Source organism: Salmo salar, chromosome ssa02 (genome assembly GCF_905237065.1).
Source record: "Salmo salar chromosome ssa02, Ssal_v3.1, whole genome shotgun sequence".
NCBI lineage: Eukaryota > Metazoa > Chordata > Actinopteri > Salmoniformes > Salmonidae > Salmo > Salmo salar.
Window position 1 is genome coordinate 83,636,553 of NC_059443.1, and position 27,841 is coordinate 83,664,393.

The 27,841-nt window shown below is 46.4% G+C and overlaps 1 protein-coding gene across 2 annotated transcripts; it reads left to right on the top strand.

Annotated features, from left to right (window-relative positions):
• The first annotated feature begins 983 nt into the window (after positions 1–983).
• On the top strand, positions 984–27,841 carry LOC106593942 (cytochrome P450 3A27). 2 transcript variants are annotated; one of them, XM_045711247.1, is made up of 14 exons: positions 985–1,282; positions 2,781–2,874; positions 3,605–3,657; positions 5,308–5,343; positions 6,377–6,440; positions 6,696–6,809; positions 9,415–9,503; positions 15,904–16,052; positions 16,455–16,582; positions 16,885–16,963; positions 22,235–22,395; positions 23,355–23,581; positions 24,216–24,378; positions 26,784–27,841. In XM_045711247.1, the coding sequence occupies exons 1-14, from the start codon at positions 1,212–1,214 to the stop codon at positions 26,907–26,909; spliced, it is 1,554 nt and encodes a 517-aa protein (XP_045567203.1). In that variant the 5' UTR covers positions 985–1,211; the 3' UTR covers positions 26,910–27,841. The 2 variants fall into 2 exon arrangements, with proteins under 2 accessions (XP_045567202.1, XP_045567203.1); XM_045711246.1 differs by lacking the exon at positions 5,308–5,343 and having other exon boundaries at positions 984–1,282; positions 6,341–6,440.

Sequence of the window (27,841 nt, forward strand, 5' to 3'; positions counted from 1 at the left end):
TTGTAAATTTTGACCAATTACTGCACTGTTACCGTGGAAAATGGCCCAATTGTTTTTGTATTATGTATTCTGCTTAAAATCGTCCTAAAACTGAGCACAGATTACTTTTTATTGCTTTATATGAAATTAACGTGAAAAGAAACATGTATCTGAGAATTTCGGAAAAGTTGCCGCAAAATCAACCATTTTTGGTCGCAGAAATCACAACAAAATGCTACAAAATCCTGGAGGGACTGTATATTGCTAAACAAGTTTGGAATATATAATATAAATTCAACAAAAGACAATAATTAGTTTATTTGACAGCCACATTTTTTTGTTGAAATTGCACTGTAGATGTATAGTCTTCAGGACTGCAACATACCTTCAATGTACAGCCTTATGGATCTTGGGTTCATGACGTGGGGTACAGCCTTATGGATCTGGGGTTCATGACATGGGGTACCAACCTACTCATTGACACCCACGGATTACAATTCTAAAGAGTTTACACAAATATTAGCATCACAGGTCTTATTGCGGGACTTTAACTGTGGGGAAAAAACTCACAATTCAGCCTGTAGTGCCTATTAAACATTCATATTTTAATGTACAGCCTTACCTATGGAATTGTGAGGTGATTTCCCACAGTTAAAGTTCTGCAATAAGAGCTATTACACTATTATTTGTGTAAACTCTTCACATTTCATGGACCCAAGATCCAGAGGTAACGCTGTACAGTAAAATAGAAGTTTGCCCCAATGCAATTATAATACAGCCACAGTGCAACTTCAACTATTTTGTGTCAAATGACCTACTTATTGTCTTTTGTTTAATTCATATGACATTCCAACCTTGTTTAGCATTATATTGTCCAAATATGGCATTATTACATTATTTGTATCTGTTTGCATCAGTTTCAATATTAGACCCTTATTCTGAAGGCGAACCGCAAATTCCATTGTGACTCATCATTATTCTAGCTAGCATCACAGGTGCTATTCCGATGGGATAAAATAATAACTTGTAACCTGCACGGTCTCAGAGTACGGAGAAGAGCAACGGTCGGTAGTTGTGATCTGCCGCGTGCACAGAAGAACCACACTAGAACCAGACAGAGAAAACAACTCAAAACCTGTCAGACCATTGGACAAGTGAACTCGAACGAACCTGAGAGAAAACGGAACCTTTGTTTTCAGAAGCAGCAGGGAGCCGAACCGGAGGAAAAGATTATGAGTTTTCTGCCATACTTCTCTGCTGAGACCTGGACCCTCCTGGCCCTCCTCATCACCTTCATTGTAGTGTAAGGTCTTGAAATCAAATTGTATTAGATCAAATCAAATGTTATTTGACACATGCATCGTAGTTTATATCGTGGAAATATTCAGTGAATAATATTTCACAAATACCGGAGCCTGTGAGTTCAAATAGACTTTTATTACGACATAATAAAAGCAGAGCTGGTTCATGAAAACCACTACTTTTCCAGTCTTGGCAAACACTTCTTATACAGCTGTCCTCCTTACGTCACCCCCAGTAGTAACTCCTCTAAATGACTCATCCCCTCTGGCATTTAGCCACCACTGTCTTATTGGCTTGCACTAATTTTAGATTGGTTTCACTTTAGGGCATGGAAACTTTAGAGCCAAAGCAATAGTTCAAACATACAGACATGTTCTCGACTAATACAGGTGCATGCATGTAGGACCATAGCAACAGTCCATAGAAATAACCAGACATGTTATCCTGCTAGCTCCTCTGAAAGGAACACCCATGTTCTGGTAAAATCCCAAAAGGTGTAACCATAGCAACAGTATATATTAGACCATACCACTGTTACAAAAATAAACAGTCATGTCCAATCCCCAGACAGGTGCATGTCTAGTGGTGTCTAATGACCCAAACCCACATATAGAGTGCACTCATCTTGCGGACTATCCTGAAATGTATCATGGCCACACATGTTCTGGAAAATTCTCAATATTAACTGTTGTAGACTATTAGTGAAATGCTTACTTACGGGTCCTTTTCCAACAATGTTTCATAACTCAAGGCGAGACCCAGATGCAGACACAGGAGGAAGATGGTTGGAGTCTCAGATGTTAAATAATCCAAAATGGAGTAGGCAAGAGAATGGTCGTGGACAGGCAAAAGGTCAAAACCAGATCAGAGTCCAGGAGGTACAGAGTGGCAGGCAGGCTCGAGGTCAAGGTAGGCAGAATGGTCAGGCAGGCGGGTACAGAGTCCAGAAACAGGCAAGGGTCAAAATCAGGAGGACTAGAAAATGGAGAAATAGAAAAAGCAGGAGAATGGGAAAAAATGCTGGTTGACTTGGACATACAAGACGAACTGGAACAGAGAGACAGGAAACACAGGGATAAATACACTGGGGAAAACAAGCGACACCTGGAGGGAGGTGGAGAAACAACAAGGACAGGTGAAACAGATCAGGGTGTGACACAATGATAACATGGCAATATACATAATAACATGGTTAAATAGAGAATAACATGGCTATATACAGAATAACATGGTTATATACAGAATAACATGGCTATATACAGAATAACATGTCTATATACTGAATAGCATGGTTATATACAGAATAACATGGCTATATACAGAATAACATGGTTATATACAGAATTACATGGCTATATACAGAATAACATGGTAATATACAGGGATACTATACTTAATCTGACTTCTCTAGAACAAATTACTAGTTACTGTGTGTGTGTGTGTGTGTGTGTGTGTGTGTGTGTGTGTGTGTGTGTGTGTGTGTGTGTGTGTGTGTACAGGTACGGGTACTGGCCCTATGGTGTTTTCACTAAGATGGGTATCTCTGGTCCCAAACCCCTACCTTACTTTGGCACAATGATGGAGTATAAAAAGGTTAGTACCCATTCAGAATAAACATCTCTCTCATATTTTAAACAACAGTGTTATTTTTCCCCCCATGTAAAACAATACATTGAGAAGGAAAAAGAGTACTTGCCGGTTGTTTTAACAATAGATAAATAAAAGGTAATATGAGACATGATCAGTCTAGAAGTTGTGTTGCTTGACCCTGAGGACCATAGAAAATAACAAACCCTCCTCAACCCTCACCTGTTTCAGGTGTGTTCTCTGTTCAGGTGTAAGACACACCTACATGACCAGGCATGAATCATCTGTTTCTTTTCTTTCTCTCTTTATCTCTCTTTATCTCTCTTTATCTGTTTTGTTTTGTTTTGTTTCTTTCTTTCTTTCTTTCTTTCTCTCATTCACTCTCTCTCTCTCATTCACTCTCTCTCTCTCATTCACTCTCTCTGTCTCTCATTCACTCTCTCTCTCTCATTCATTCTTTCTCTCTCATTCACTCTCTCTCTCTCTCTCTCTCTTTCTCTCTCTCTCTCATTGTCATTCTCATTCTCTCTCTCTCATCCACTCTCTCTCTCTCATTCACTCTCTCTCTCTCATTCATTCTCTCTCTCTCATTCACCCTGTCTCTCATTCTCTCTCTCTCTCTCTCATTCTCATTCTCATTCTCTCTCTCTCTCTCTCTCTCTCTCATTCTCTCTCTCTCTCTCTCTCTCTCTCTCTCTCTCTCTCTCTCTCTCTCTCTCTGTCTCTCTCTGTGCAGGGTTTCACTAACTTTGACACAGAGTGCTTTCAGAAGTACGGGAGAATCTGGGGGTGAGTTCAGTTGGCTGTACCGTACTTGGATGACTCACAACTGTACTATGTTCTTTCAATTCATCACCTGCTCGAGCTGTCATGTGACCATGAGGAATAGTATTAATAATATCAGCAACCAGAATAATGTTTCCATTGTAGTTTTATATGAGGTGGTTAAATGTGTGTCTCTGATTCTCCTCTGTGAAGGATCTATGATGTGAGGGAGTCTGTTCTGTGTATCATGTAGAATTGTAGGTGTATTCAGACCCCTTCACTTTTTCCATATTTTGTTATATTACAGCCTTATTCTAAAATGGATGTAATCGTTTTTTCCCTCATCAATCTACACACACAATACCCCATAATGACAAAGCAAAAACAGGTTTTTAGAATATTTTGCAAATTTCAAAAAAATAAAAAATATCACATTTACTTAAGTATTCAGTCCCTTTACTCAGTACTTTGCTGAAGCACTTTTGGCAGCAATTACAGCCTTGCGTTTTCTTGGGTATAATGCTACAAGTTTGGCACACCTATATTTGGGTAGTTTCTCCAATTCTCCTCTGCAGACCCTGTCTCTGGCTGGGCCACTCAAGGACATTCAGAGACTTGTCCCAAAGCCACTCCTGCATTGTCTTGTCTGTGTGCTTACGGTTGTTGTCCTGTGTGAAGGTGAACCTTCACCCCAGTCTGAGGACCTGAGCGCTCTTGAGCAGGTTTTCATCAAGGATCTCTCTGTACTATTCTCCGTTCATCTTTCCCTTGATCCTGACTAGTCTCCCAGTCCCTGCCGCTGATAAACATCCTCACAGCATGATGCTGCCACCACCATGCTTCACCGTAGGGATGGTTCCATGTTTCCTCCAGACGTGACACTTTTCATTCAGGCCAAAGATTTTAATCTTGGTTTCATCAGACCAGAGAATCTTGATTCTCATGGTCTGAGTCTTTAGGTACATTTTCGCAAACTCCAAGCGGGCTGTCATGTTCCTTTTACTGAGGTGTGGCTTCCGTCTGGCCACTCTACCATAAAGGCCTGATTGGTGGAGTGCTGCAGAGATGCTTGTCCTCCTGGAAGGTTCTCCCATCTCCACAGAGGAACTCTGGAGCTCTGTCAGAGTGACCATAAGGTTCTTGGTCACCTCCCTGACCAAGGCCCTTCTCCCCCGATTGCTCAGCCAGCTCTAGTAAGAGTCTTGGTGGTTCCAGATGTCTTTATTTAAAGAATGATGGAGGCCACTGTGTTCTTGGGGACCTTCAGTGCTCCAGAAATGTTCCCCAGATCTGTGGCTGGACACAATCCTGTCTCTGAGCTCTATGGACAATTCTTTCGACCTCATGGCTTGGTTTTTGCTCTGACATGCACTGTCAACTGTGGGACCTTATATAGACAGGTGTGTGCCTTTCCAAATCATGTCCAATCAATGGAATTTACCACAGGTGGACTCCAATCAAGTTGTAGAAACATCTCAAGCATGATCAATGGAAACAGGATGCACCTGAGCTCAAGTTGGAGTCTCATAGCAGAGGGTCTGAATACTTATGTTTAAGGTATTTCTGTTTTTTGCTTTCTCGTTATGGGGTATTGTGCGTAGATTTATGAGGGTTTTTTATTTATTTAATCAATTTTAGAATAAGGCTGTAACTTAACAAAATGCCTCTGTGAAGGATCTATGATGGGAGGCAGCCTGTTCTGTGTACCATGTAGGTGTATATATAGTGGTTAAACCCAGGTGTGTGCTTCTCCTCTGTTAAGGATCTATGATGGGAGGCAGTCTGTTCTGTGTACCATGTAGGTGTATATATAGTGGTTAAAGCCAGGTGTGTTTCTCCTCTGTGAAGGATCTATGATGGGAGACAGTCTGTTCTGTGTACCATGTAGGTGTATATATAGTGGTTAAAGCCAGGTATGTTTCTCCTCTGTGAAGGATCTATGATGGGAGGCAGCCTGTTCTGTGTACCAAGTAGGTGTATATATAGTGGTTAAAGCCAGGTATGTTTCTCCTCTGTGAAGGATCTATGATGGGAGACAGTCTGTTCTGTGTACCATGTAGGTGTATATATAGTGGTTAAAGCCAGGTGTGTTTCTCCTCTGTGAAGGATCTATGATGGGAGGCAGCCTGTTCTGTGTACCATGTAGGTGAATATATAGTGGTTAAAGCCAGGTGTGTTTCTCCTCTGTGAAGGATCTATAATGGGAGGCAGCCTGTTCTGTGTACCATGTAGGTGAATATATAGTGGTTAAAGCCAGGTGTGTTTCTCCTCTGTGAAGGATCTATGATGGGAGGCAGTCTGTTCTGTGTACCATGTAGGTGTATATATAGTGGTTAAACCAGGTGTGTTTCTCCTCTGTGAAGGATCTATGATGGGAGGCAGTCTGTTCTGTGTACCATGTAGGTGTATATATAGTGGTTAAAGCCAGGTGTGTTTCTCCTCTGTGAAGGATCTATGATGGGAGGCAGCCTGTTCTGTGTATCATGTAGGTGTATATATAGTGGTTAAAGCCAGGTATGTTTCTCCTCTGTGAAGGATCTATGATGGGAGGCAGTCTGTTCTGTGTACCATGTAGGTGTATATATAGTGGTTAAAGCCAGGTATGTTTCTCCTCTGTGAAGGATCTATGATGGGAGGCAGTCTGTTCTGTGTACCATGTAGGTGTATATATAGTGGTTAAAGCCAGGTGTGTTTCTCCTCTGTGAAGGATCTATGATGGGAGGCAGCCTGTTTTGTGTATCATGGACAAAAGCATGATCAAGACCATCCTGATTAAAGAGTGTTACAACATCTTCACCAACCGCAGGGTGAGACACACACACACACACACACACACACACACACACACACACACACACACACACACACACACACACACACACACACACACACACACCCTAATAAGCATCAGAATAATAATATTTATAAAATTATTACTGATATTATTAATACATTATTTGTGGCATTCATTAATCATTCATTTTAAAGTTGTGTGACTATTATGTAAATACTATGATCAATATTAAATCATATCATTGTTATAACTGTCCTCCATGTTTAAGAAATTCATTCTGAGCGGCGAGCTGTTTGATGCGGTGTCCGTTGCCGAGGACGATACATGGAGACGGATCCGCAGTGTCCTCTCACCTTCATTTACCTCTGGACGACTAAAAGAGGTAGAACCATCCCTCCATCTCTCCCTTTCTATGTTTTATCAACTTGTTATAAATGCTTTATAGCTTGTTATAAACTCTATATAAACTCACTATGAGTTTTTATAAACTCTTTATAAACTTATTATAGCTTCTTATAAACTCTTTATAAACTCTTTATAGCTTGTTAGAAACTCTTTATAAACTCATTGTAGCTTGTTATAAACTCTTTATAAACGTTTTATAGTTTGTTATAAACTCTTTATAAACTCATTATAGCTTGTTATAAACTCTTTAAAAACTCATTATAGCTTGTTATAAACTTGTTATAAACTCTTTATAGCTTCTTATAAACTCTTTATAGATGCTTTATAGCTTGTAATTAACTTGTTATAAACTCTTTATAGCTTGTTATAAACTCTTTATTAGCTCAGTATAGCTTGTTATAAACTCCTTATAAACTCTTTATAGCTTGTTATAAACTCTTTATAAACTCATTATAGTTTGTTATAAACTCTATATAAACTCATTATAGCTTGTTATAAACTCTTTACTAACTCATTATAGCTTGTTATAACCTCTTTATAAACTCATTATAGCTTGTTATAAACTATTAACTCTTTATAGTTTGTCATAAACTCTTTATAGATGAGAAATGACAAAAGTACATTTTCCAACAATTGATTACAGACAGATTATTTCACTTATAATTCTCTGTATCACAATTCCAGTGGGTCAGAAGTTTACATACACTAAGTTGACTGTGCCTTTAAACAGCTTGTAAAATTCCAGAAAATTATTTCATGGCTTTAAAAGCTTCTGATAGGCTAATTGACATCTTTTGAGTCAATTGGAGGTGTACCTGTGTATGTATTTCAAGGCCTACCTTCAAACTCAGTGCCTCTTTGCTTGACATCATGGAAAATCAACAGCAAAGGACCTTGTGTAGATGCTGGAGGAAACAGGTACAAAAGTATCTATATCCACAGTAAAACGAGTCCTATATCGACATAACCTGAAAGGCCGCTCAGCAATGAAGAAGCCACTGCTCCAAAACCGCCATAAAAAGACAGACTACGGATTGCAACTGCACATGGGGACAAAGATCGTACTATTTGGAGAAATGTCCTCTGGTCTGATGAAACAACAATAGAACTGTTTGGCCATAATGGCCATTGTTATGTTTGGAGGAAAAAGGGGGAGGCTTGCAGGCCGAAGAACACCATCCCAACCGTGAAGCACGGGGTTGGCAGCATCATGTTGTGGGGGTGCTTTGCTGCAGGAGTGACTGGTGCTTTTCACAAAATAGATGGCAACATGAGGCAGGACAATTATGTGGATATATTGAAGCAACATCTCAAGACTTCAGTCAGGAAGTTAAAGCTTGGTCGCAAATGGGTCTTCCAAATGGACAATGACCCCAAGCATACTTCCAAAGTTGTGGCAAAATGACTTAAGGACAACAAAGTCAAGGTATTGGAGTGGCCATCACAAAGCCCTGACCTCAAGCCTACAGAACATTTGTGGGCAGAATTGAAAAAGCATGTGCGAGCAAGTTGGCCTACAAACCTGACTCAGTTACACCAGCTCTGTCAGGAGGAAGCTTGTGGAAGGCTACCCGAAACGTTTGACCCAAGTTAAACAATTTAAAGGCGTATGTAAACTTCCGACTTCAACTGTATAGTTAGTAATAGCTAGCCTTGACTAGAAACAGTATATACAGTGCATTCGGAATGTATTCAGACCCCTTGACTTTTTCCACATTTATTTTACAATACAGCCTAATTCTAAAATTGATAAAATAATTTATTCCCTCATCAATCTACTACACACCATAATGACAAAGCAAAAACCGTTTTTTTTACATTTTTGCAAATGTATTAAAAATAGAAAACAGATACCTTATTTACATAAGTATTCAAAGGTGGAGTCATGCGTCCTCTGAAACATGACCACCCGCCTGACCAACTACTTCCTGTTTCACCCGGATGTCAGCAGCACTAATGTGAAAGACATGACCACCCACTTCCTGCTTGACCCGGATGTCAGCAGCACTCTGGTAACAACTCTCTCTCTCTCTCTCTCTCTCTCTCTCTCTCTTCTGTCTCAAATCTTGCTGCTGTATTGGCACACTGTGGTATTTCACCCAGTAGATATGGGAGTTTATCAAAATCGGTTTGTTTTCAAATTCTTTGTGGATCTGTAATCTGAGGGAAATATGTGTCTCTAATATGGTCATACATTGGGCAGGAGGTTAGGAAGTGCAGCTCAGTTCCCACCTCATTTTGTGGGCAGTGTGCACATAGCCTCTCTTCTCTTGAGAGCAAGGTCTGACTACGGCGGACTTTCTCAATAGCAAGGCTATGCTCACTGAGTATGTACATAGTCAAAGCTTTCCTTAAGTTTGGGTCAGTCACAGTGGTCAGGTATTCTGCCACTGTGCACTCTCTGTTTAGGGCCAAATAGCATTCTCGTTTTCTCTGTATTTTATGAATTATTTCCATCTCTACCTCTCTACCTCTCTCTCTCCCTCTCTCGCTCTGTCTCTCTACCTCTCCACATCTCTCTCTCTCTCTCTCTCTCTCTCTCTCTCTCTCTACCTCTCTCTCTACCTCTCTCTCTCCTCTAGATGTTTGGTATCATGAAGCGGCACTCTGCTAACCTGCTGAACGGAATGAAGAAGCAGGCAGATAAAGACCAGGCCATCGAAGTGAAGGAGTAAGTTGTCACGTCCTGACCAGCAGATGGAGCTGTTGTTGTAGTTTTGGGCTCAGGACGTGGCAGTCTTGTGTGTGTGATTGTTCTGTGTTGGTCTTGTGACTCCTGATCAGGAACAGCTGGGGATCGTTGTTCCTGATTGGGAGTCATATATGTAGGAGTATGTTTGTCACTTGGTTTTGTGGGTAGTTGTTTTTGCACTGCGTGTTGTGTGCCTGCAAAACTGTTCCTGTCTTATATATTGTTTGAATTATTAAGTGGATGCTCTACTCCTTTATTTTAATTAAAGATGAGTATTCACATACCTGCTGCGCCTTGGTCCATTTCTACAGAAGACAGCCGTTACAGAACTACCCACCACCAAAGGACCAAGCAGCAGAAGAGGAGGAGGCCACAGGAGAGAAAAAGGGAACAATGGACATGGGAGGACGTCCTGGACGGCAAGGGAGCCTACACCTGGGAAGAGATCCTGGCCGGAAGGGATCGCCTCCCATGGGAACAGGTGGAGGCACTCAGGAGAGTGGAGGCAGCTGGACAGAGGAACCATCGGGAAAGTTACGCTGGAACACGGTTGGCTAGGAAACCCAAGAGGCAGCCCCAAGATTTTTTTTGGGGGGGGCACACGGGTAGCTTGGCCAGGCCAGGGAAGAGCCGTAAGCCAGCTACCCGTGACTACAGGGAGGTGCGTACGAGGTGGAGGGCGCCATGTTACGCTGAGGTGCGCACCATCTCGCCTATACGGACGCACAGCCCAGTGCGCCCAGTACCAGCGCCCGCAGGTGCCAGGGCAAGGGGAGCATCGAGCCGGAAGGGGTGATGCCAACCCTGCACTCAAGACCGCCAGTGCGCCCTTTCGGTCCGGTGTTTCCCGCTAGACACACTAGCATGGAGGTGCGTGTCTCCAGGCTGGTACGTCCAATACCTGCCCCACGCATCAGGAGTCAACAGTCGTCATCAGAGCTGCCCGCCAGTCAACAGTCACCAGAGCTGCCCGCCAGTCAACAGTCACCAGAGTTGCCCGCCAGTCAACAGTCGTCAGAGCTGCCCGCCAGTCAACAGTCGTCGGAGCTGCCCGCCAGTCAACAGTCGTCGGAGCTGCCCGCCAGTCAACAGTCGCCGGAGTGGCCGGACTGCGCTGAACTGCCGGAGTGGCCGGACTGCGCTGAACTGCCGGAGTGGCCGGACTGCGCTGAACTGCCGGAGTGGCCGGACTGCGCTGAACTGCCGGAGTGGCCGGACTGCCCTGAACTGCCGGAGTGGCCGGACTGCCCTGAACTGCCGGAGTGGCCGGACTGCCCTGAACTGCCGGAGTGGCCGGACTGCCCTGAACTGCCGGAGTGGCCGGACTGCCCTGAACTGCCGGAGTGGCCGGACTGCCCTGAACTGCCGGAGTGGCCGGACTGCCCTGAACTGCCGGAGTGGCCGGACTGCCCTGAACTGCCGGAGTGGCCGGACTGCCCTGAACTGCCGGAGTGGCCGGACTGCCCTGAACTGCCGGAGTGGCCGGACTGCCCTGTTCTGCCGGAGTGGCCGGACTGCCCTGTTCTGCCGGAGTGGCCGGACTGCCCTGTTCTGCCGGAGTGGCCGGACTGCCCTGTTCTGCCAGAGTGGCCGGACTGCCCTGTTCTGCCAGAGTGGCCGGACTGCCCTGTTCTGCCAGAGTGGCCGGACTGCCCTGTTCTGCCAGAGTGGCCGGACTGCCCTGTTCTGCCAGAGTGGCCGGACTGCCCGGTTCTGCCAGAGGTGCCCGCCTGCCCTGATCTGCCAGGGTGCCCGGCCTGTCAGGATCAGCCCGAGTGGTCCTCCTGCCCTCCGGTCCAGCCCGAGTGGTCCTCCTGCCCTCCGGTCCAGCCCGAGTGGTCCTCCTGCCCTCCGGTCCAGCCCGAGTGGCCCTCCTGCCTTCCGGCCCAGCCCGAGTGGCCCGCATGCCTTCCGGCCCAGCCCGAGTGGCCCTCCTGCCTTCCGGCCCAGCCCGAGTGGCCCGCATGCCTTCCGGCCCAGCCCGAGTGGCCCGCATGCCTTCCGGCCCAGCCCGAGTGGCCCGCATGCCTTCCGGCCCAGCCCGAGTGGCCCGCATGCCTTCCGGCCCAGCCCGAGGGGCCCGCCTGCTCCCCGGCCCAGCCCGAGGGGCCCTCCTGCCCCCGGCCCAGCCCGAGGGGCCCTCCTGTCCCCCGGCCCAGCCCGAGGGGCCCTCCTGTCCCCCGGCCCAGCCCGAGGGGCCCTCTTGTCCTCCGGCCCGGCTCGAGGGGTCCGTCTGCCTGGCGCAGCTATCGGCTCCACCGAAGTGGGCGACGCCGAGGGTGGAGCAGGGTCCACGTCCTGCACCGGAGCCACCTCCAGGATAGGTGGGTTGGGGAGGGAGGGTGTAGCACAGTGCCGTCGTTGACGGCAGCCACCCTCCCTTCCCTCCCTTATTGTTTATGGGTTTTGTTGGGGATTTTGTTTGTTGGTGTTTTTTCGTTGTTAGGTGCATTCCGGGGTCTGCACCTTGAGGGGGGGGTACTGTCACGTCCTGACCAGCAGATGGAGCTGTTGTTGTAGTTTTGGGGTCAGGACGTGGCAGTCTTGTGTGTGTGATTGTTCTGTGTTGGTCTTGTGACTCCTGATCAGGAACAGCTGGGGATCGTTGTTCCTGATTGGGAGTCATATATGTAGGAGTATGTTTGTCACTTGGTTTTGTGGGTAGTTGTTTTTGCACTGCGTGTTGTGTGCCTGCAAAACTGTTCCTGTCTTATATATTGTTTGAATTATTAAGTGGATGCTCTACTCCTTTATTTTAATTAAAGATGAGTATTCACATACCTGCTGCGCCTTGGTCCATTTCTACAGAAGACAGCCGTTACATAAGTCCTGATTCATAACCTCTGGCTTTTCATCTTACACCTCTGAGTCTTGATATAGCCACCATTTGCCTTGATGACAGCTTCGCACACTCTTGGCCTGAGGTAGAATACCTCATGATAAGCTGTAGAATCTACCAAGAGAGATTTCATCTATATTTTTCGTAGCCATCTATGTACCACCACAAACCGATGCTGGCACTAAGATCACACTCAACGAGCTACATAAGTACACCACCTGAGTCATCAGCTTCATCAATAAGTGCATCGATGACGTCGTCCCCACAGTAACTGTACGTACATATCCCAACCAGAAGCCATGGATTACAGGCAACATCCGCACCGAGCTATAGGCTGCCGCTTTCAAGGAGCGGGACACTAATCCGTACGCTTATAAGAAATCCCGCTATGCCCTCAGATAACATCAAACAGGCAAAGCGTCAAAACAGGACTAAGATTTAATTCTACTACACCGGCTCTGACGCTCGCTGGATGTGGCAGGGCTTGCAAACTATTACAGACTACAAAGGGAAGCACAGCCACGAGCTTCCCAGTGACACGAGCCTACCAGATGGGCTAAATGCCTTTCATGCTCACTTCGAGGCAAGCAACACTGAAGCATGCATGAGAGCCCCAGCTGTTCCGGGTGACTGTGTGATCATGCTCTCCATAGCCGATGTGAGAAAGACCTTCAAACAGGTCAACATTCACAATGCCGCAGGACTGGACAGATTACAAGCATGTGTAATCAGAGCATGTGCGGACCAACTGGCAAGTGTCTTCACTGACATTTTCATCCTCTCCCTGACTGAGTCTGTAATACCTACATGTCTCAAGCAGACCACCATAGTCCCTGCGAAGGTAACCTGCCTACATGACTAGCATACCGCCCCAACAGATCCATAGCACTCATGTTGATAGCCATGAAGTGCTTTGAAAGGCTGGTCATAGCTCACATCAACACCATCATCCCGGAAACCCTACACCCACTCCAATTCACATATTGCCCCAACAGATCCAGAGATGATGCAATCTCTATTGCACTCCACACTGCCCTTTACCACCTGGACAAAAGAAACACATGCATAAAAATGATGTTCATTGACTACTGCGCAGAGTTCAACACCATAGTGCACACAAAGCTCATCACTAAGCTAAGGACCCTGGGACTAAAGACCTCCCTCTGCAACTGGATCCTGGACTTCCTGACGGGCCGCCCCCAGGTCTGCCACGCTGATCCTCAACACGAGGGACCCTCATGGGTTTGTGCTTAGTCCCCTCCTGTACTCCCTTGTTCACTCACGACTGCATGGCCAAGCACCACACCAACACCATCATTAAGTTTGCTGATGACAAAATAGTGGTAGGCCTGATCACCGACAATGATGAGACAGCCTATAGGGAGGAGGTCAGAGACCTGCCAGTGTGGTGCCAAGACAACAACCTCTCCCTCAATGTGAGCAAGACAAAGTAGCTGATCGTGGACTAGAGGAAAAGGAGGACTGAAAACGTCCCCATTCACATCGCCGGGGCTGTAGTGAAGTTGATCGATAGTTTCAAGATCCTTGGTGTCCACATCACCAACAAACTAACATGGTCCAAACACACCAAGACAGTCGTGAAGAGGGCACGACAACACCTTTTCTCCCTAAGGAGACTGAAAAGATTTGGCATGGGTCCCCAGATCCTCAAAAGGTTCTAGAGCTGCACCATCGAGAGCAGCCTGACCGGTTGCATCACTGCCTTGTATGGCAACTGCTCAGCATCTGACCATAAGGCGCTAATGACGGTAGTGCGTACGGCCCAGTACATCACTGGCACCAAGCTTCCTGCCATCTAGGACCTATATACTAGGTGGTGTCAGAGGAAGGCCCAAAAAATGGTCAAAGACTCCAGTCACACAGGGCCTCCCGAGTGGCGCAATGTGCCACTAGAGATCCTGGTTCAAGTCCAGGCTCTGTCGCAGCCGCAAGCCATAAGACTGCTGAACAATTAATCAAATGGCCACCCAAACTGTTTACATATTTTTTACTTTAGTTCATTTAGTAAATATTTCTGAACTCTATTTCTTTAACTGCATTCTTGGTTAAGGGCTTGTAAGTAAGCATTTCACGGTAAGTTCTACACCAGTTGTATTCGGCGCATGTGACAAATACATTGGATTTGATTTAGTTGTGTCGTTGTGGTCAGTAGTTGTGTGGTCAATAGTTGTGTGGTGAGTAGTTGCGTGGTCAGTAGTTTGTGGTCAGTAGTTGGTGGTCAGTAGTTGTGTGGTCAGAAGTGTTGGTTAGTAGTTGCGGTCAGTAGGTGTGTGGTCAATAGTTGTGTGGTCAGTAGTTGCCTGGTCAGTAGTTGGTGGTCAGTAGTTGTGTGGTCAGAAGTGTTGGTAAGTAGTTGCGGTCAGTAGTTGTGTAGTCAATAGTTGTGTGGTCAGTGGTTGTGTGGTCAGCAGTTGTGTGGTCAGTAGTCGTGTGGTCATGTGTTGTGTGGTCAGAAGATGTGGTCAGTTGTTGAGGTCAGCCGTTGTGTGGTCAGTAGTTGTGGTCAGTAGCTGTAATCGGTAGTTGTGATCAATAGTTGTGTGGTCAGTAGTTGTGTGGTCAGTAGTTGTGGTCAGTAGGTGTTGCCAGCGGTTGTATGGTCAGTGGTTGTGTATAGTAGGTGCGTGGTAGGTGGTTGTGTGGTCAGTTGTTCTGTGGTCAGTAGTTGTGTGGTTGTGGTCAGTAGTAGTGGTCAGTAGTTCTGTGGTCAGTAGTTGTGGTCAGTAGTTGTGTGGTCAGTAGTTCTGTGGTCAGTAGTTGCGGTCAGTAGTTGTGTGCTCAGTAGTTGTGGTCAGTAGTTGTGTGGTCAGTAGTTGCGTGGTCAGTGGTTGTGTGGTCAGTAGTCGTGTGGTCAGTAGTTGCGTGGTCAGTGGTTGTGTGGTCAGTAGTCGTGTGGTCAGTAGTTGTGGTCAGTAGTTGTGGTCAGTAGTCGTGTGGTCAGTAGTTGCGTGGTCAGTGGTTGTGTTGTCAGTAGTCGTGTGGTCAGTAGTCGTGTGGTCAGTAGTTGCGTGGTCAGTGGTTGTGTGGTCAGTAGTCGTGTGGTCAGTAGTCGTGGTCAGTAGTTGCGTGGTCAGTGGTTGTGTGGTCAGTAGTCGTGTGGTCATTAGTTGTGGTCAGTAGTTGTGGTCAGTTGCTGTAATCGGTAGTTGTGTGGTCAGTCGTTGTGGTCAGTTGCTGTAATCGGTAGTTGTGGTCAGTAGTTGTGGTCAGTAGCTGTGGTCAGTAGTCGTGTGGTCAGTAGTCCTGTGGCCAGTAATTGTGTGGCCAGTAGTTGTGATGTGTAGGTGTGGTCAGTTGTGTGGTCAGTAGCTGTGTGGTCAGTAGTTGTGGTCAGTGGTTGTGTGTTCAGAGGTTGTGGTCAGTAGTTGTGGTCAGTAGTTGTGGTCAGTAGCTGTGTGGTCAGTAGCTGTGTGGTCAGTAGATCTGTGGTCAGTAGATCTGTGGTCAGTAGGTATGTGGTCAGTAGGTGTGGTCAGAGACTGTGTTGTCAGTAGCTGTGTAATTGTATTTGTGTTGCAGGTTCTTTGGGCCCTACAGTATGGACGTGGTCACCAGCACAGCCTTCAGTGTGGACATTGACTCTCTGAACAACCCTTCAGACCCCTTGGTCTACAATGTCAAGAAGATTCTCAAGTTTGACCTGTTCAACCCACTGTTCCTCCTAATCTGTGAGACCGTACACGCACATACACACACAGACACACAGACGCAAAGTTGTACTTTTTAATCATGTGAAGTTGTATATCTTTCTATAAAACTTTCCTCTCCACCTCTCCTCTCTACTTCTCCTGTCCTCCCCTCCTCTCTTCTTCTCCCTTCCTCCCCTCTTCTCCTCTCCTCTTCTCCTCTTCTCCTCTCCCATCCTCCCCTCCTCTCCTCTTCTCTTCTCCTCTCCCGTCCTCTCCTCCTCTCCTCTCCCCTCCTCCTCTCCTCTCCTCTTCTCCTCTCCCTTTCTCCACGCCTCTCCTCCTGTCCTCTCCCCTCCTCTCCCCTCCTCCTCTCCTCTTCTCCTCTCCCATCCTCCCTTCCTCTCCTGTCCTCCCCTCCTTCCCCCTCCTCTCCTTCTCCAGTGTTGTTTCCCTTCATAGGTCCTATCTTGGATAAGATGAAGTTTACTTTCGTCCCGACTGAGGTGACAGACTTCTTTTACGCCTCGCTGGCTAAGATCAAATCTGGACGTGACACTGGGAACTCAACTGTAAACATGTTTTATATTTATATTTGATTGTTATATTGATATTTTCATCTGTACATTTATATTTGTATTGTAATATTCTGTATTTATTTATTTTGTTTAGGAAACCTATGTAACTAGTGATGGGCACCAATATGAAACGTCCATATCGATATCATGATGGAATTTAAAAACACTATTATTGGGACCCAAATATCTACATATTAGAATCTGTTTGTGTTGGTTGTGATTGGACGAGATCCATTAGAATCTGTTTGTGTTGGTTGTGATTGGACGTATTTGACCAAAATTCATTCTGCTCGCAGAATCGGGTGGATTTCTTACAACTGATGATTGACTCTCAGAAGGGCAACGACACGAAGATAGGAGAGGAGCAGACTAAAGGTACCTGCCAAACACACTTGTAAACTACTGGTACAAACACACACCTGTAAACTACTGTTACAAACACACACTTGTAAACTACTGTTAAAAACACACACCTGTAACTGTCACGTCCTGACCATAGAGAATTCTTATTTTCTATGGTGGAGTAGGTCAGGGCGTGACTGGGGGGTTAGTCTAGTTTATATTTTCTATGTGGGGTTCTAGTTTCTTTTTTCTATGTTGGTGTTTTTGTATGATTCCCAATTAGAGGCAGCTGGTCATCGTTGTCTCTAATTGGGGATCATATTTAAGTAGTTGTTTTTCCCACCTGGGTTTGTGGGATATTGTTTATGTGTAGTTGCATGTTAGCACTCCATTGTCGTCACGTTTCATTTGTTCTTTATTGTTTTTTGTATTTTGCTAGTTTCACTTTATAATAAAGATGTGGAACGCTACTCACGCTGCGCCTTGGTCCGACATTTATTCCAGGAAACATGACAGAATATCCCACCAAACAAGGACCAAGCAGCGTGTTCACCAGGTGAAACATTTCTGGACATCGGAAGGAAATAATGGAGGACAGCGACGACGACAGAGTTCGAGGCTACAGAAAGCCCAAGGACAACCCCAAGTTTTTTTTTGGGGGGGGCACATGGAGCTGGCGACTGAACAGAGGGAAGAGCCAGAGACTGTCAGGGAGGCAATGGCGAAGTTGGGAGAGAGTGAGATGAGAGAGATGTTGTGCAAGTGTGTTCTGCTCAACATCCGGTTAGCCGTCTGGTGCAACCTGTGCCGGTTCCACGCTTCTGGCCTCAAGTGCGCCTCTCCAGTCCGGTACGTCGTGTTTCTCCTCCTCGCACTATCCCTGAAGTGCGTGTCCCCAGTCCGGTGCGTCCTGTGCCTGTTCCTCGCACTCTCCCTGAAGTGCGTGTCCCCAGTCGGGTGCATCATGTGCTGCTCCTCGCACTCTCATTCAAGTGCGCCTTCCCAGTCAGGTACGTCCTGTGCCTGTGCCTGCTCCTCGCACTCTCCTTCAAGTGTGCCTTCCCAGTCAGGTACGTCCTGTCCCTGCTCCCCGCACTCGCCCTGAAGTGTGTGTCACCAGTCTGGCGCCACCTGTGCCAGTTCAACGCACCAAGTCTCCAGTGCGCCTCCACAGCCCAGTACGTCTTGTGCCAGCTCCTCGCACTCACCGTACGAAGTGTGTCATCGAACTGGTACCAGGCCTCCTGTGCGCGTTCACAGTCCAGAGCTTCCGGCGACAGTTCCCAGTCCAGAGCTTCTGGCGACAGTTCCCAGTTCAGAGCTTCCGATGACGGTTCCCGGTCCGGAGCTTCCGGCGACGGTTCCCGGTCCGGAGCCTCCGGCGACGGCCAACGGTCCGGAACCTCCTGAGACGGCCCACGGTCCGGGACCTCCTGAGACAGCCCACGGTCCGGGACCTCCAGATCCAAGGCCAGAGTCTTCTTCTACATTGGTGCCCAGTCCAGGCACAGCATCCAGTCCCGCTCCATGGCCGGAGCCTTCCCCTGTGCCGATGCCCAGTCTAAGCACGGCGTCCAGTCCAGCTCCAGGGCCAGAGTCTTCTCCTGCACCGGTGCTCAGTACAGATACGGCGTCCAGTCCTGCTCCATGGCAGGAGTCTTCCTCTGCACCGATGTCCAGGCCAGGGCCGGTGTCCAGTCCCGCTCCATGGCAGGAGACTTCCTCAGCATCTAGGTCCAGTCCAGGCACAGTTTTCAGCCTGGGTCCATGGCTGGATCTGTGGGATGAGCGGGTTCTTCGGCCCGCACCAGAGCCACCACCAAGGATGGTGGATCCGCGAGCTGAGTGGGTTCTTCGTCCTGCACCAGAGCCGACACTAGACACACCCCGTACCCTCCCTTTTGGTTTCAGGTTTTGCGGCAGGAGTCCACGCCCTTGGGGGAGGGGGTACTGTCATGTCCTGAGAGCCTTTTCATTCTCTATGGTGGAGTAGGTCAGGGCTTACGTTGAGGGATAGGTTGTTATTCTGGCACCACCCGGCAAGGTCTCTGACCTCCTCCCTATAGGCTGTCTCATCGTTGTCGGTGACTTAATAATGACGGTGTTGGAGTCGTGCCTGGCCAAGCAGTCGTGGGTGAACAAGGAGTACAGGAGGGGACTAAGCATGCACCCCTGGGGAGCTCCAGTGTTGAGGATCAGCGTGGCAGATGTGTTGCTACCTACCCTTACCACCTGGGGGCGGCCCGTCAGGAAGTCCAAGATCCAGTTGCAGAGGGAGGTGTTTAGTCCCAGGTTCCTTAGCTTAGGGATGAGCTTTGAGGGTACTATGGTGTTGAACACTGAGCTGTAGTCAATGAATAGCATTCTCACATAGGTGTTCCTTTTGTCCAGGTGGGAAAGGGCAGTGTTGAGTGCAATAGAGATTGCATCATCTGTTGATATGTTTGGGCGGTATGCAAATTGGAGTGGGTCTAGGGTTTCTGGGATAATGGTATTGATGTGAGCCATTACCAGCCTTTCAAATTACTTCATGGCTACGGACGTCAGTGCTACGGGTCTGTAGTTATTTAGGCAGGTTACCTTAGTGTTCTTGGGCACAGGCACTATGGTGGTCTGCTTGAAACATGTTAGTATTACAGACTCAATCAGGGACATGTTGAAAATGTCAGTGAAGACACCTGCCAGTTTGTCAGCACATGCCCGGAGCACACATCCTGGTAATCCGTCTGGCCCCGCAGCCGCTTGTGTATGTTGACCTGTTTAAAGGTCTTACTCACGTCGGCTACGGAGAGCGTGATCACACAGTCGTCCGGAACAGCTGATGCTCTCATGCATGCCTCAGTGTTGCTTGCCTCGAAGCGAGCATAGAAGTGATTTAGCTCGTCTGGTAGGCTCGTGTCACTGGGCAGCTCGTGGCTGTGCTTCCCTTTGTAGTCTGTAATAGTTTGCAAGCCCTGCCACATCCGACGAGCGTCGGAGCCGGTGTAGTATGATTCAATCTTAGCCCTGTATTGACGCTTTGCTTGTTTGATGGTTCGTCGCAGGGCATGGCAGGATTTCTTGTAAGCTTCCGGGTTAGAGTCCCGCACCTTGAAAGCGGCAGCTCTACCCTTTAGCTCAGTGTGAATGTTGCCTGTAATCCATGGCTTCTGGTTGGGGTACGTACAGTCACTGTGGGGACGACGTCCTCAATGCACTTATTGATAAAGCCAGTGACTGATGTGGTGTATTCCTCAATGTCATCGGAAGAATCCCGGAACATGTTCCAGTCTGTGATAGTAAAACAGTCCTGTAGTTTAGCATCTGCTTCATCTGACCACGTTTTTATAGACCGAGTCACTGGTGCTTCCTGCTTTAATTTTTGCTTGTAAGCAGGAATCAGGAGTATAGAGTTGTGGTCGGATTTACCAAATGGAGGGCGAGGGAGAGCCTTGTACGTGTCTCTGTGTGTGGAGTACAGGTGATCTAGAATTTTTTTCCTCTAGTTGCACATTTAACAAGTTGATAGAGATTTGGTAGAACTGATTTAAGTTTCCCTGCATTAAAGTCTCCGGCCACTAGGAGCGCCGCTTCTGGGTGAGTGGTTTCCTGTTTGCTTATTTCCTTATACAGCTGACTGAGTGCGGTCTTAGTGCCAGCATCTGTTTGTGGTGGTAAATAAACAGCCACGAAAAGTATAGCTGAGAACTCTCTAGGCAAGTAGCGTGGCCTGCAATTTATCACAATATACTCTACTTCAGGCGAGCAACATCTAGAGACTTCCTTAGATTTCATGCACCAGCTGTTGTTTACAAATATGCACAGACCGCCCCCCTCGTCGTACCGGAGTGTGCTGTTCTATCCTGCCGGTGCAGCGTATATCCCGCTATCTGAATGTCCATGTCGTCATTCAGCCACAATTCCATGAAACATAGGATATTACAGTTTTTGATGTCCCGTTGGTAGGATATTCATGATCATACCTCATCTAGTTTATTGCCCAATGATTGCACGTTGGCGAGTAATATTGATGGTAATGGCAGCTTTCCTACTCGCTGTAAGGGGTGCGTACTGGCGGTAGAGAAGTAAGGCGCAGGAGAGCAAACTTTGGGTTTACAACGGAGTAGTTTAATAATGAAAACCACCAGAATCAGAATAAACAAATGGAGAAAAAAAACGTCGCACACCAGAATAAACGTGCATATGCACTTACAATAAACAATTCCGGACAAGGCCATGGGGGGAACAGAGGGTTAAATACACAACATGTAATGATGGAATTGAAACCAGGTGTGTGGGACGATAGGTCAAAACAAATGGAAAATGAAAAGTGGATCAATGATGGCTAGAAGACCGGCGACGCCAACCGCCTAACGCCGCCCGAACAAGGAGAGGAACACTCGCCTTCTGCGGGTCCGGGCGAGGCATCCGGCTCTTCTTCCTCTGCATCGCTTCGTTTTGTGAATAATTGGGATGTCTGCCCTGTGGGGTGTTTGGAGAATATCATGTGAGTCCTGCTTGTTGTTGAAAAAATCTTTGTCTAATCCGAGGTGAGTGATCGCTGTCCTGATATCCAGAAGCTCTTTTCTGCAGTAAGATACGGTTGCAGAAACATTATATACAAAATAAGTTACAAATATCGCGAAAAAAAACACATAATAGCACAATTGGTTAGGAGACCGTAAAACGGCAGCCATCTCCTCCGGCGTCATCTTGGTTGTAAACCGTAGTCTGGCTTTTTTTATTTATTTAGATACTTTTGTACCTGTTTCCTCCAGCATCTTCACAAGGTCCTTTGTTGTTGTTCTGGGATTGTTTTGCACTTTTCACACCAAAGTACGTTAATCTCTAGGAGACAGAATGCGTCTACTTCCTGAGCGGTATGACGGCTGCGTGGTCCCATGGTGTTATTACTTGCGTTCTGTGGTTTGTACAGACGAATGTGGTACCTTCAGGCGTTTGGAAATTGCTCCCAAGGATGAACCAAACTTGTGGAGGTCTACACATTTTTTCTGAGGTCTTGGCGGATTTCTTTTGATTTTCCCATGATGTCAAGCAAAGAGGCACTGGGTTTGAAGGTAGGCCTTGAAATACATCCACAGGTGATGTCAATTAGCCTTTCAGAAGCTTCTAAAGCAATGACATCATTTTCTGGAATTTTCCAAATTATTTAAAGGCACAGTCAACTTAGTGTATGTAAACTTCTGACCCACTGGAATTGTGATACAGTGAATTATCAGTTAAATAATCTGTCTGTAAACAACTGCTGAAAAAATTACTTGTGTCATCCTCTCCTCTCCTCTCCTCTCCTCTCTCCCTCCACAGGACTGACTGATCATGAGATCTTGTCTCAGGCCATGATCTTCATCTTCGCCGGCTACGAGACCAGCAGCAGTACTATGAGTTTCCTGGCCTATAACCTGGCAACCAACCCCCACACCATGACCAAACTGCAGGAGGAGATAGATACTGTATTCCCCAACAAGGTAACCCCCACACCCTGACCAAACTGCAGGAGGAGATAGATACTGTGTTCCCCAACAAGGTATCCCCCACACCATGACCAAACTGCAGGAGGAGATAGATACTGTGTTCCCCAACAAGGTAACCCCCACACCATGACCAAACTGCAGGAGGAGATATATACTGTGTTCCCCAACAAGGTAACCCCCACACCATGACCAAACTGCAGGAGGAGATAGATACTGTGTTCCCCAACAAGGTAACCCCCACACCATGACCAAACTGCAGGAGGAGATAGATACTGTGTTCCCCAACAAGGTAACCCCCACACCATGACCAAACTGCAGGAGGAGATAGATACTGTGTTCCCCAACAAGGTAACCCCCACACCATGACCAAACTGCAGGAGGAGAAAGATACTGTGTTCCCCAACAAGGTAACCCCCACACCATGACCAAACTGCAGGAGGAGATAGATACTGTGTTCCCCAACAAGGTAACCCCCACACCACCACCAAACTGCAGGAGGAGATAGATACTGTGTTCCCCAACAAGGTAACCCCCACACCACCACCAAACTGCAGGAGGAGATAGATACTGTGTTCCCCAACAAGGTAACCCCCACACCATGACCAAACTGCAGGAGGAGATAGATACTGTGTTCCCCAACAAGGTAACCCCCACACCATGACCAAACTGCAGGAGGAGATAGATTCTGTGTTTCCCAACAAGGTAACCCCCCACACTATGACCAAACTGCAGGAGGAGATAGATTCTGTGTTTCCCAACAAGGTAACCCCCCACACTATGACCAAACTGCAGGAGGAGATAGATATTGTGATTTGTGTGTAACCCCGGTGCCAGATGTGGGGAGGTACTAATTTGTGTGTAACCCCGGTGTCAGATGTGGTGAGGTACTGATGTGTGTGTATCCCCTGTGCCAGATGTGGTGAGGTTCTGATTTGTATGTAACCCTGGTGCAGGCTCCAATCCAGTACGAAGCTCTGATGCAGATGGACTATTTGGACTGTGTGTTGAACGAGTCTCTGAGACTGTACCCCATCGCCCCGCGACTGGAGAGGGTCGCCAAGAAGACGGTGGAGATCAACGGCATCGTCATCCCCAAAGACTGCGTTGTCCTGGTTCCCACGTGGACCCTCCACCGTGACCCAGAGATCTGGTCAGACCCTGAGGAGTTCAAACCAGAGAGGTACTGGACCACACCGTAACCACAATCTAACCATAACACAACCTTAATACAACCACAGTACAACCATAACACAACCACAGCTCAACCAAAACACAACCATAACACAACCATAGCACAACCACAATACAACCAAAATACAACCACAATTCAACCACAGCACAACCATAACACAACCATAATACAACCATAACACAACCTTAATACAACCACAGTACAACCACAATACAACCACAATCCAACCATAACGCATCCTTAATACAACCACAATACAACCACAGTACAACCACAATTCATCCACAGCACAACCATAACACAGCCTTTATACAACCATAACACAACCATAATACAACCACAGTACAACCACAATACAACCACAATTCAACCATATCACAATATAAACACAAGAGCATTTCAACATTTTGCTACAATGTAACCACAACTACAGTGCATCATAGTACTTCGGTGCAATGTGCTATGTGTCTGAAAGAGATCCACAAATCAACTACAATACAATGTATTATGTGTCTGAAACACAACCACAAATCAACTACAATACAACGTGTAATGTGTCTGAACCACAACCACAAATCAACAACAATACAATGTGTAATATGTCTGCCCTCTCCCTGTACAGGTTCAGTAAGGAGAACAAGGAGTCTATTGATCCGTACACGTACATGCCGTTTGGGGCAGGGCCCAGGAACTGTATCGGGATGCGTTTCGCCCTGATCATGATCAAACTGGCCATGGTCGAGATCCTCCAGAGTTTCACTTTCTCCGTCTGCGACGAGACCGAGGTGAGACGCTCACCTGAGCAGACAGAATATGACATCATCAAACATCAGTAGCATTCATAGATAGAGGCCGCAATTACCGAAGTACCTATTTTAACATGGTCACCACCTGTTTTAACATGGTCAGCGCCTGATTTATCATGGTCAGCTCCTGTTTTAACATGGTCAGCACCGTTTTTAACATGATCAGCACCTATTACATGGTCACCACCTGTTTTAACATGGTCATCGCCTGTTTTAGCATGGTCAGCGCCTGTTTTAACATGGTCACCACCTGTTTATAACATGGCCACTGCCTGTTTTAACATGGTCAGTGTCTGTTTTAGCATGGGCACCGCCTGTTTTAGCATGGGCACCGCCTGTTTTATCATGGTCACTGCCTGTTTTAACATGGTCAGCACCTGTTTTAACATGGGCAGCACCTGTTTTAATATGGTCACCACCTGTTGTAACATGGTCACCACCTGTTTTAACATGGTCATCGCCTGTTTTAGCATGGTCAGCGCCTGTTTTAACACGGTCACCACCTGTTTATAACATGGCCACTGCCTGTTTTAGCATGGTCACTGCCTGTTTTAACATGGTCACCACCTGTTTTAACATGGTCACCACCTGTTGTAACAGGTCACCACCTGTTTTAACATGGTCATCGCCTGTTTTAGCATGGTCAGCGCCTGTTTTAACATGGTCACCACCTGTTTATAACATGGCCACTGCCTGTTTTAACATGGTCACCACCTGTTTTAACATGGTCAGTGCCTGTTTTAGCATGGTCACCGCCTGTTTTATCATGGTCACTGCCTGTTTTAACATGGTTAGCACCTGTTTTAACATGGTCACCGCCTGTTTTAACATGGTCACCACCTGTTTATAACATGGCCACTGCCTGTTTTAACATGGTCACCACCTGTTTTAACATGGTCAGTGTCTGTTTTAGCATGGGCACCGCCTGTTTTAGCATGGGCACCGCCTGTTTTATCATGGTCACTGCCTGTTTTAACATGGTTAGCACCTGTTTTAACATGGTCACCACCTGTTTTAACATGGTCACCACCTGTTGTAACATGGTCCTCGCCTGTTTTAGCATGGTCAGCGCCTGTTTTAACACGGTCACCACCTGTTTATAACATGGCCACTGCCTGTTTTAGCATGGTCACTGCCTGTTTTAACATGGTCACCACCTGTTTTAACATGGTCACCACCTGTTGTAACATGGTCAGTAGCTGTTTTACATGGTCAGCACCTGTTTTAACACGGTTAGCATCATTTTTAACATGATCAGCACCTGTTTTAGCATGGTCAGCACCTATTACATGGTCTCCACCTGTTGTAACATGGTCAGCACCTGTTGTAACATGGTCACCAGCTGTTGTAACATGGTCACCACCTGTTTTAGCATGGCTAGCACCTTTTTTTAAACATGGACCTGTTTTAACATGGTCACAATCTGTTTTAACAAGGTCATCTGCCTGTTTTAACATGGTCACCGCCTGTTTTAACATGGTCACCTCCTGTTTTATCATGGTCACCTCCTGTTTTATCATGGTCACCTCCTGTTTTATCATGGTCACCGCCTGTTTTATCATGGTCACCGTCTGTTTTAACATGGTCACCACCTGTTTTAACATGGTCACCTCCTGTTTTATCATGGTCACCGCCTGTTTTATCATGGTCACCTCCTGTTTTATCATGGTCACCGCCTGTTTTATCATGGTCACCGTCTGTTTTAACATGGTCACCACCTGTTTTAACATGGTCAGCACCTGTTTTAACATGGTCACCTCCTGTTTTATCATGGTCACCGCCTGTTTTATCATGGTCACCGTCTGTTTTAACATGGTCACCGCCTGTTTTAACATGGTCACCACCTGTTTTAACATGGTCACCTCCTATTTTATCATGGTCACCTCCTGTTTTATCATGGTCACCTCCTGTTTTATCATGGTCACCGCCTGTTTTATCATGGTCACCGTCTGTTTTAACATGGTTAGCACCTGTTTTAACATGGTCAGCTCCTGTTTTAACATGGTCACCACCTGTTTTAACATGGTCAGCACCTGTTTTATAACATGGTCAGCACCTGTTTTATAACATGGTCAGTGCCTTTTTTAACATGGTCACCGTTTGTTTTAACATGGTCAGTACCTGTTTTGACATGGTCACCATCTGTTTTAACATGGTCTGTTATTCTCTATAGATCCTTTTGGAGATGGACAACCAGGGTTCTGTTCTGTTTAGTTATTCTCTGTAGATCATGTTGGAGATGGACAACCAGGGTTCTGTTCTGTTATTTTATTCTCTATAGATCCCATTGGAGATGGACAACCAGGGTTCTGTTCTGTTTAGTTATTCTCTGTAGATCATGTTGGAGATGGACAACCAGGGTTCTGTTCTGTTATTCTTTATAGATCCCATTGGAGATGGACAACCAGGGTCTGCTGATGCCAAAACGACCAATCAAACTGAGGCTGGAGCCCCGTAGCAACACCCCTAGCAACACCACCGCCACCTCTCTGAAGAGTCCAACAACGTGACCGAATGCAGGAGCACCCTACCCTACCCTAGAGCCCCCCACCCTAACCTAGAGCACCCTACCCTACCCTGGAGTACCCTACCATCTATCTATCTATCTATCTATCTATCTATCTATCTATTATCTATCTATCTATCTATCTATCTATCTATCTATCTGCTACTGAATATTCAGTTCTTACCCTAAACCATCACACTAATGAACAAGGTCGTCTGTGTAATCATTAACATTCATAAGACAAAACTTTATAGATGATAGTTTACTGTAGGTATAAGCTACTGAATATTCAGTCCTGACCCTGCTATTGCCTACTGAATATTCAGTCCTTACCCTGCTCTAGACTACTGAATATTCAGTCCTTACCCTAACCCTGCTATAGGCTACTGAATACTCAGTCCTGACCCTGTTATAGGCTACTGAATATTCAGGCTGGGATTCAATAGGCTAGTTAATATAATATGATAATCAGACTGCATTCACAATGAATGTTCAGTTCAGTCAGTTCAATCATAAATTACCTTTAAAATGGCACATAGCTGACAAAGTGCTGGGATTGAATCCTGGTCTCAGTCTCATGCTTGGTTTGAGTAGGACTCAGAAACCCATTTCCACCAGATAAAAGAAAGATAGTAATACTATGGATGCATTAGGGGTACATGTCTTGTTAAAGTTAGACACCAGGAGGTATTAAATCCATGGCATAATGTCATGTCTGGATCCTGTACACTACTGGCTGGTGGCAGGAATTCTCCTAGAATGTAGAACTCTAGCTGGTGTTCTCTAGAACTGTACTCTAATTCTGTTCCTCTGTGTGTTCTGCTGTCCAGTCATTCCAAAATAGAATCTTTACTGTCTGTTGAAATGATCACTGCAGCTGCTTTGTTTTAGCTTTATTAATCATCGCAAACCAATAAAAGTCATCACACTAATGAA

Coding starts and splice junctions, on each gene's coding strand:
- LOC106593942 (XM_045711246.1), top strand. CDS start 1,212: ATGAGTTTTCTGCCATACTTCTCTGCTGAGACCTGGACCCTCCTGGCC. Junction 9,504..15,903: donor CAGGCCATCGAAGTGAAGGA/GTAAGTTGTCAC, acceptor TTTGTGTTGCAG/GTTCTTTGGGCCCTACAGTA. Junction 22,396..23,354: donor ATACTGTATTCCCCAACAAG/GTAACCCCCACA, acceptor ACCCTGGTGCAG/GCTCCAATCCAGTACGAAGC.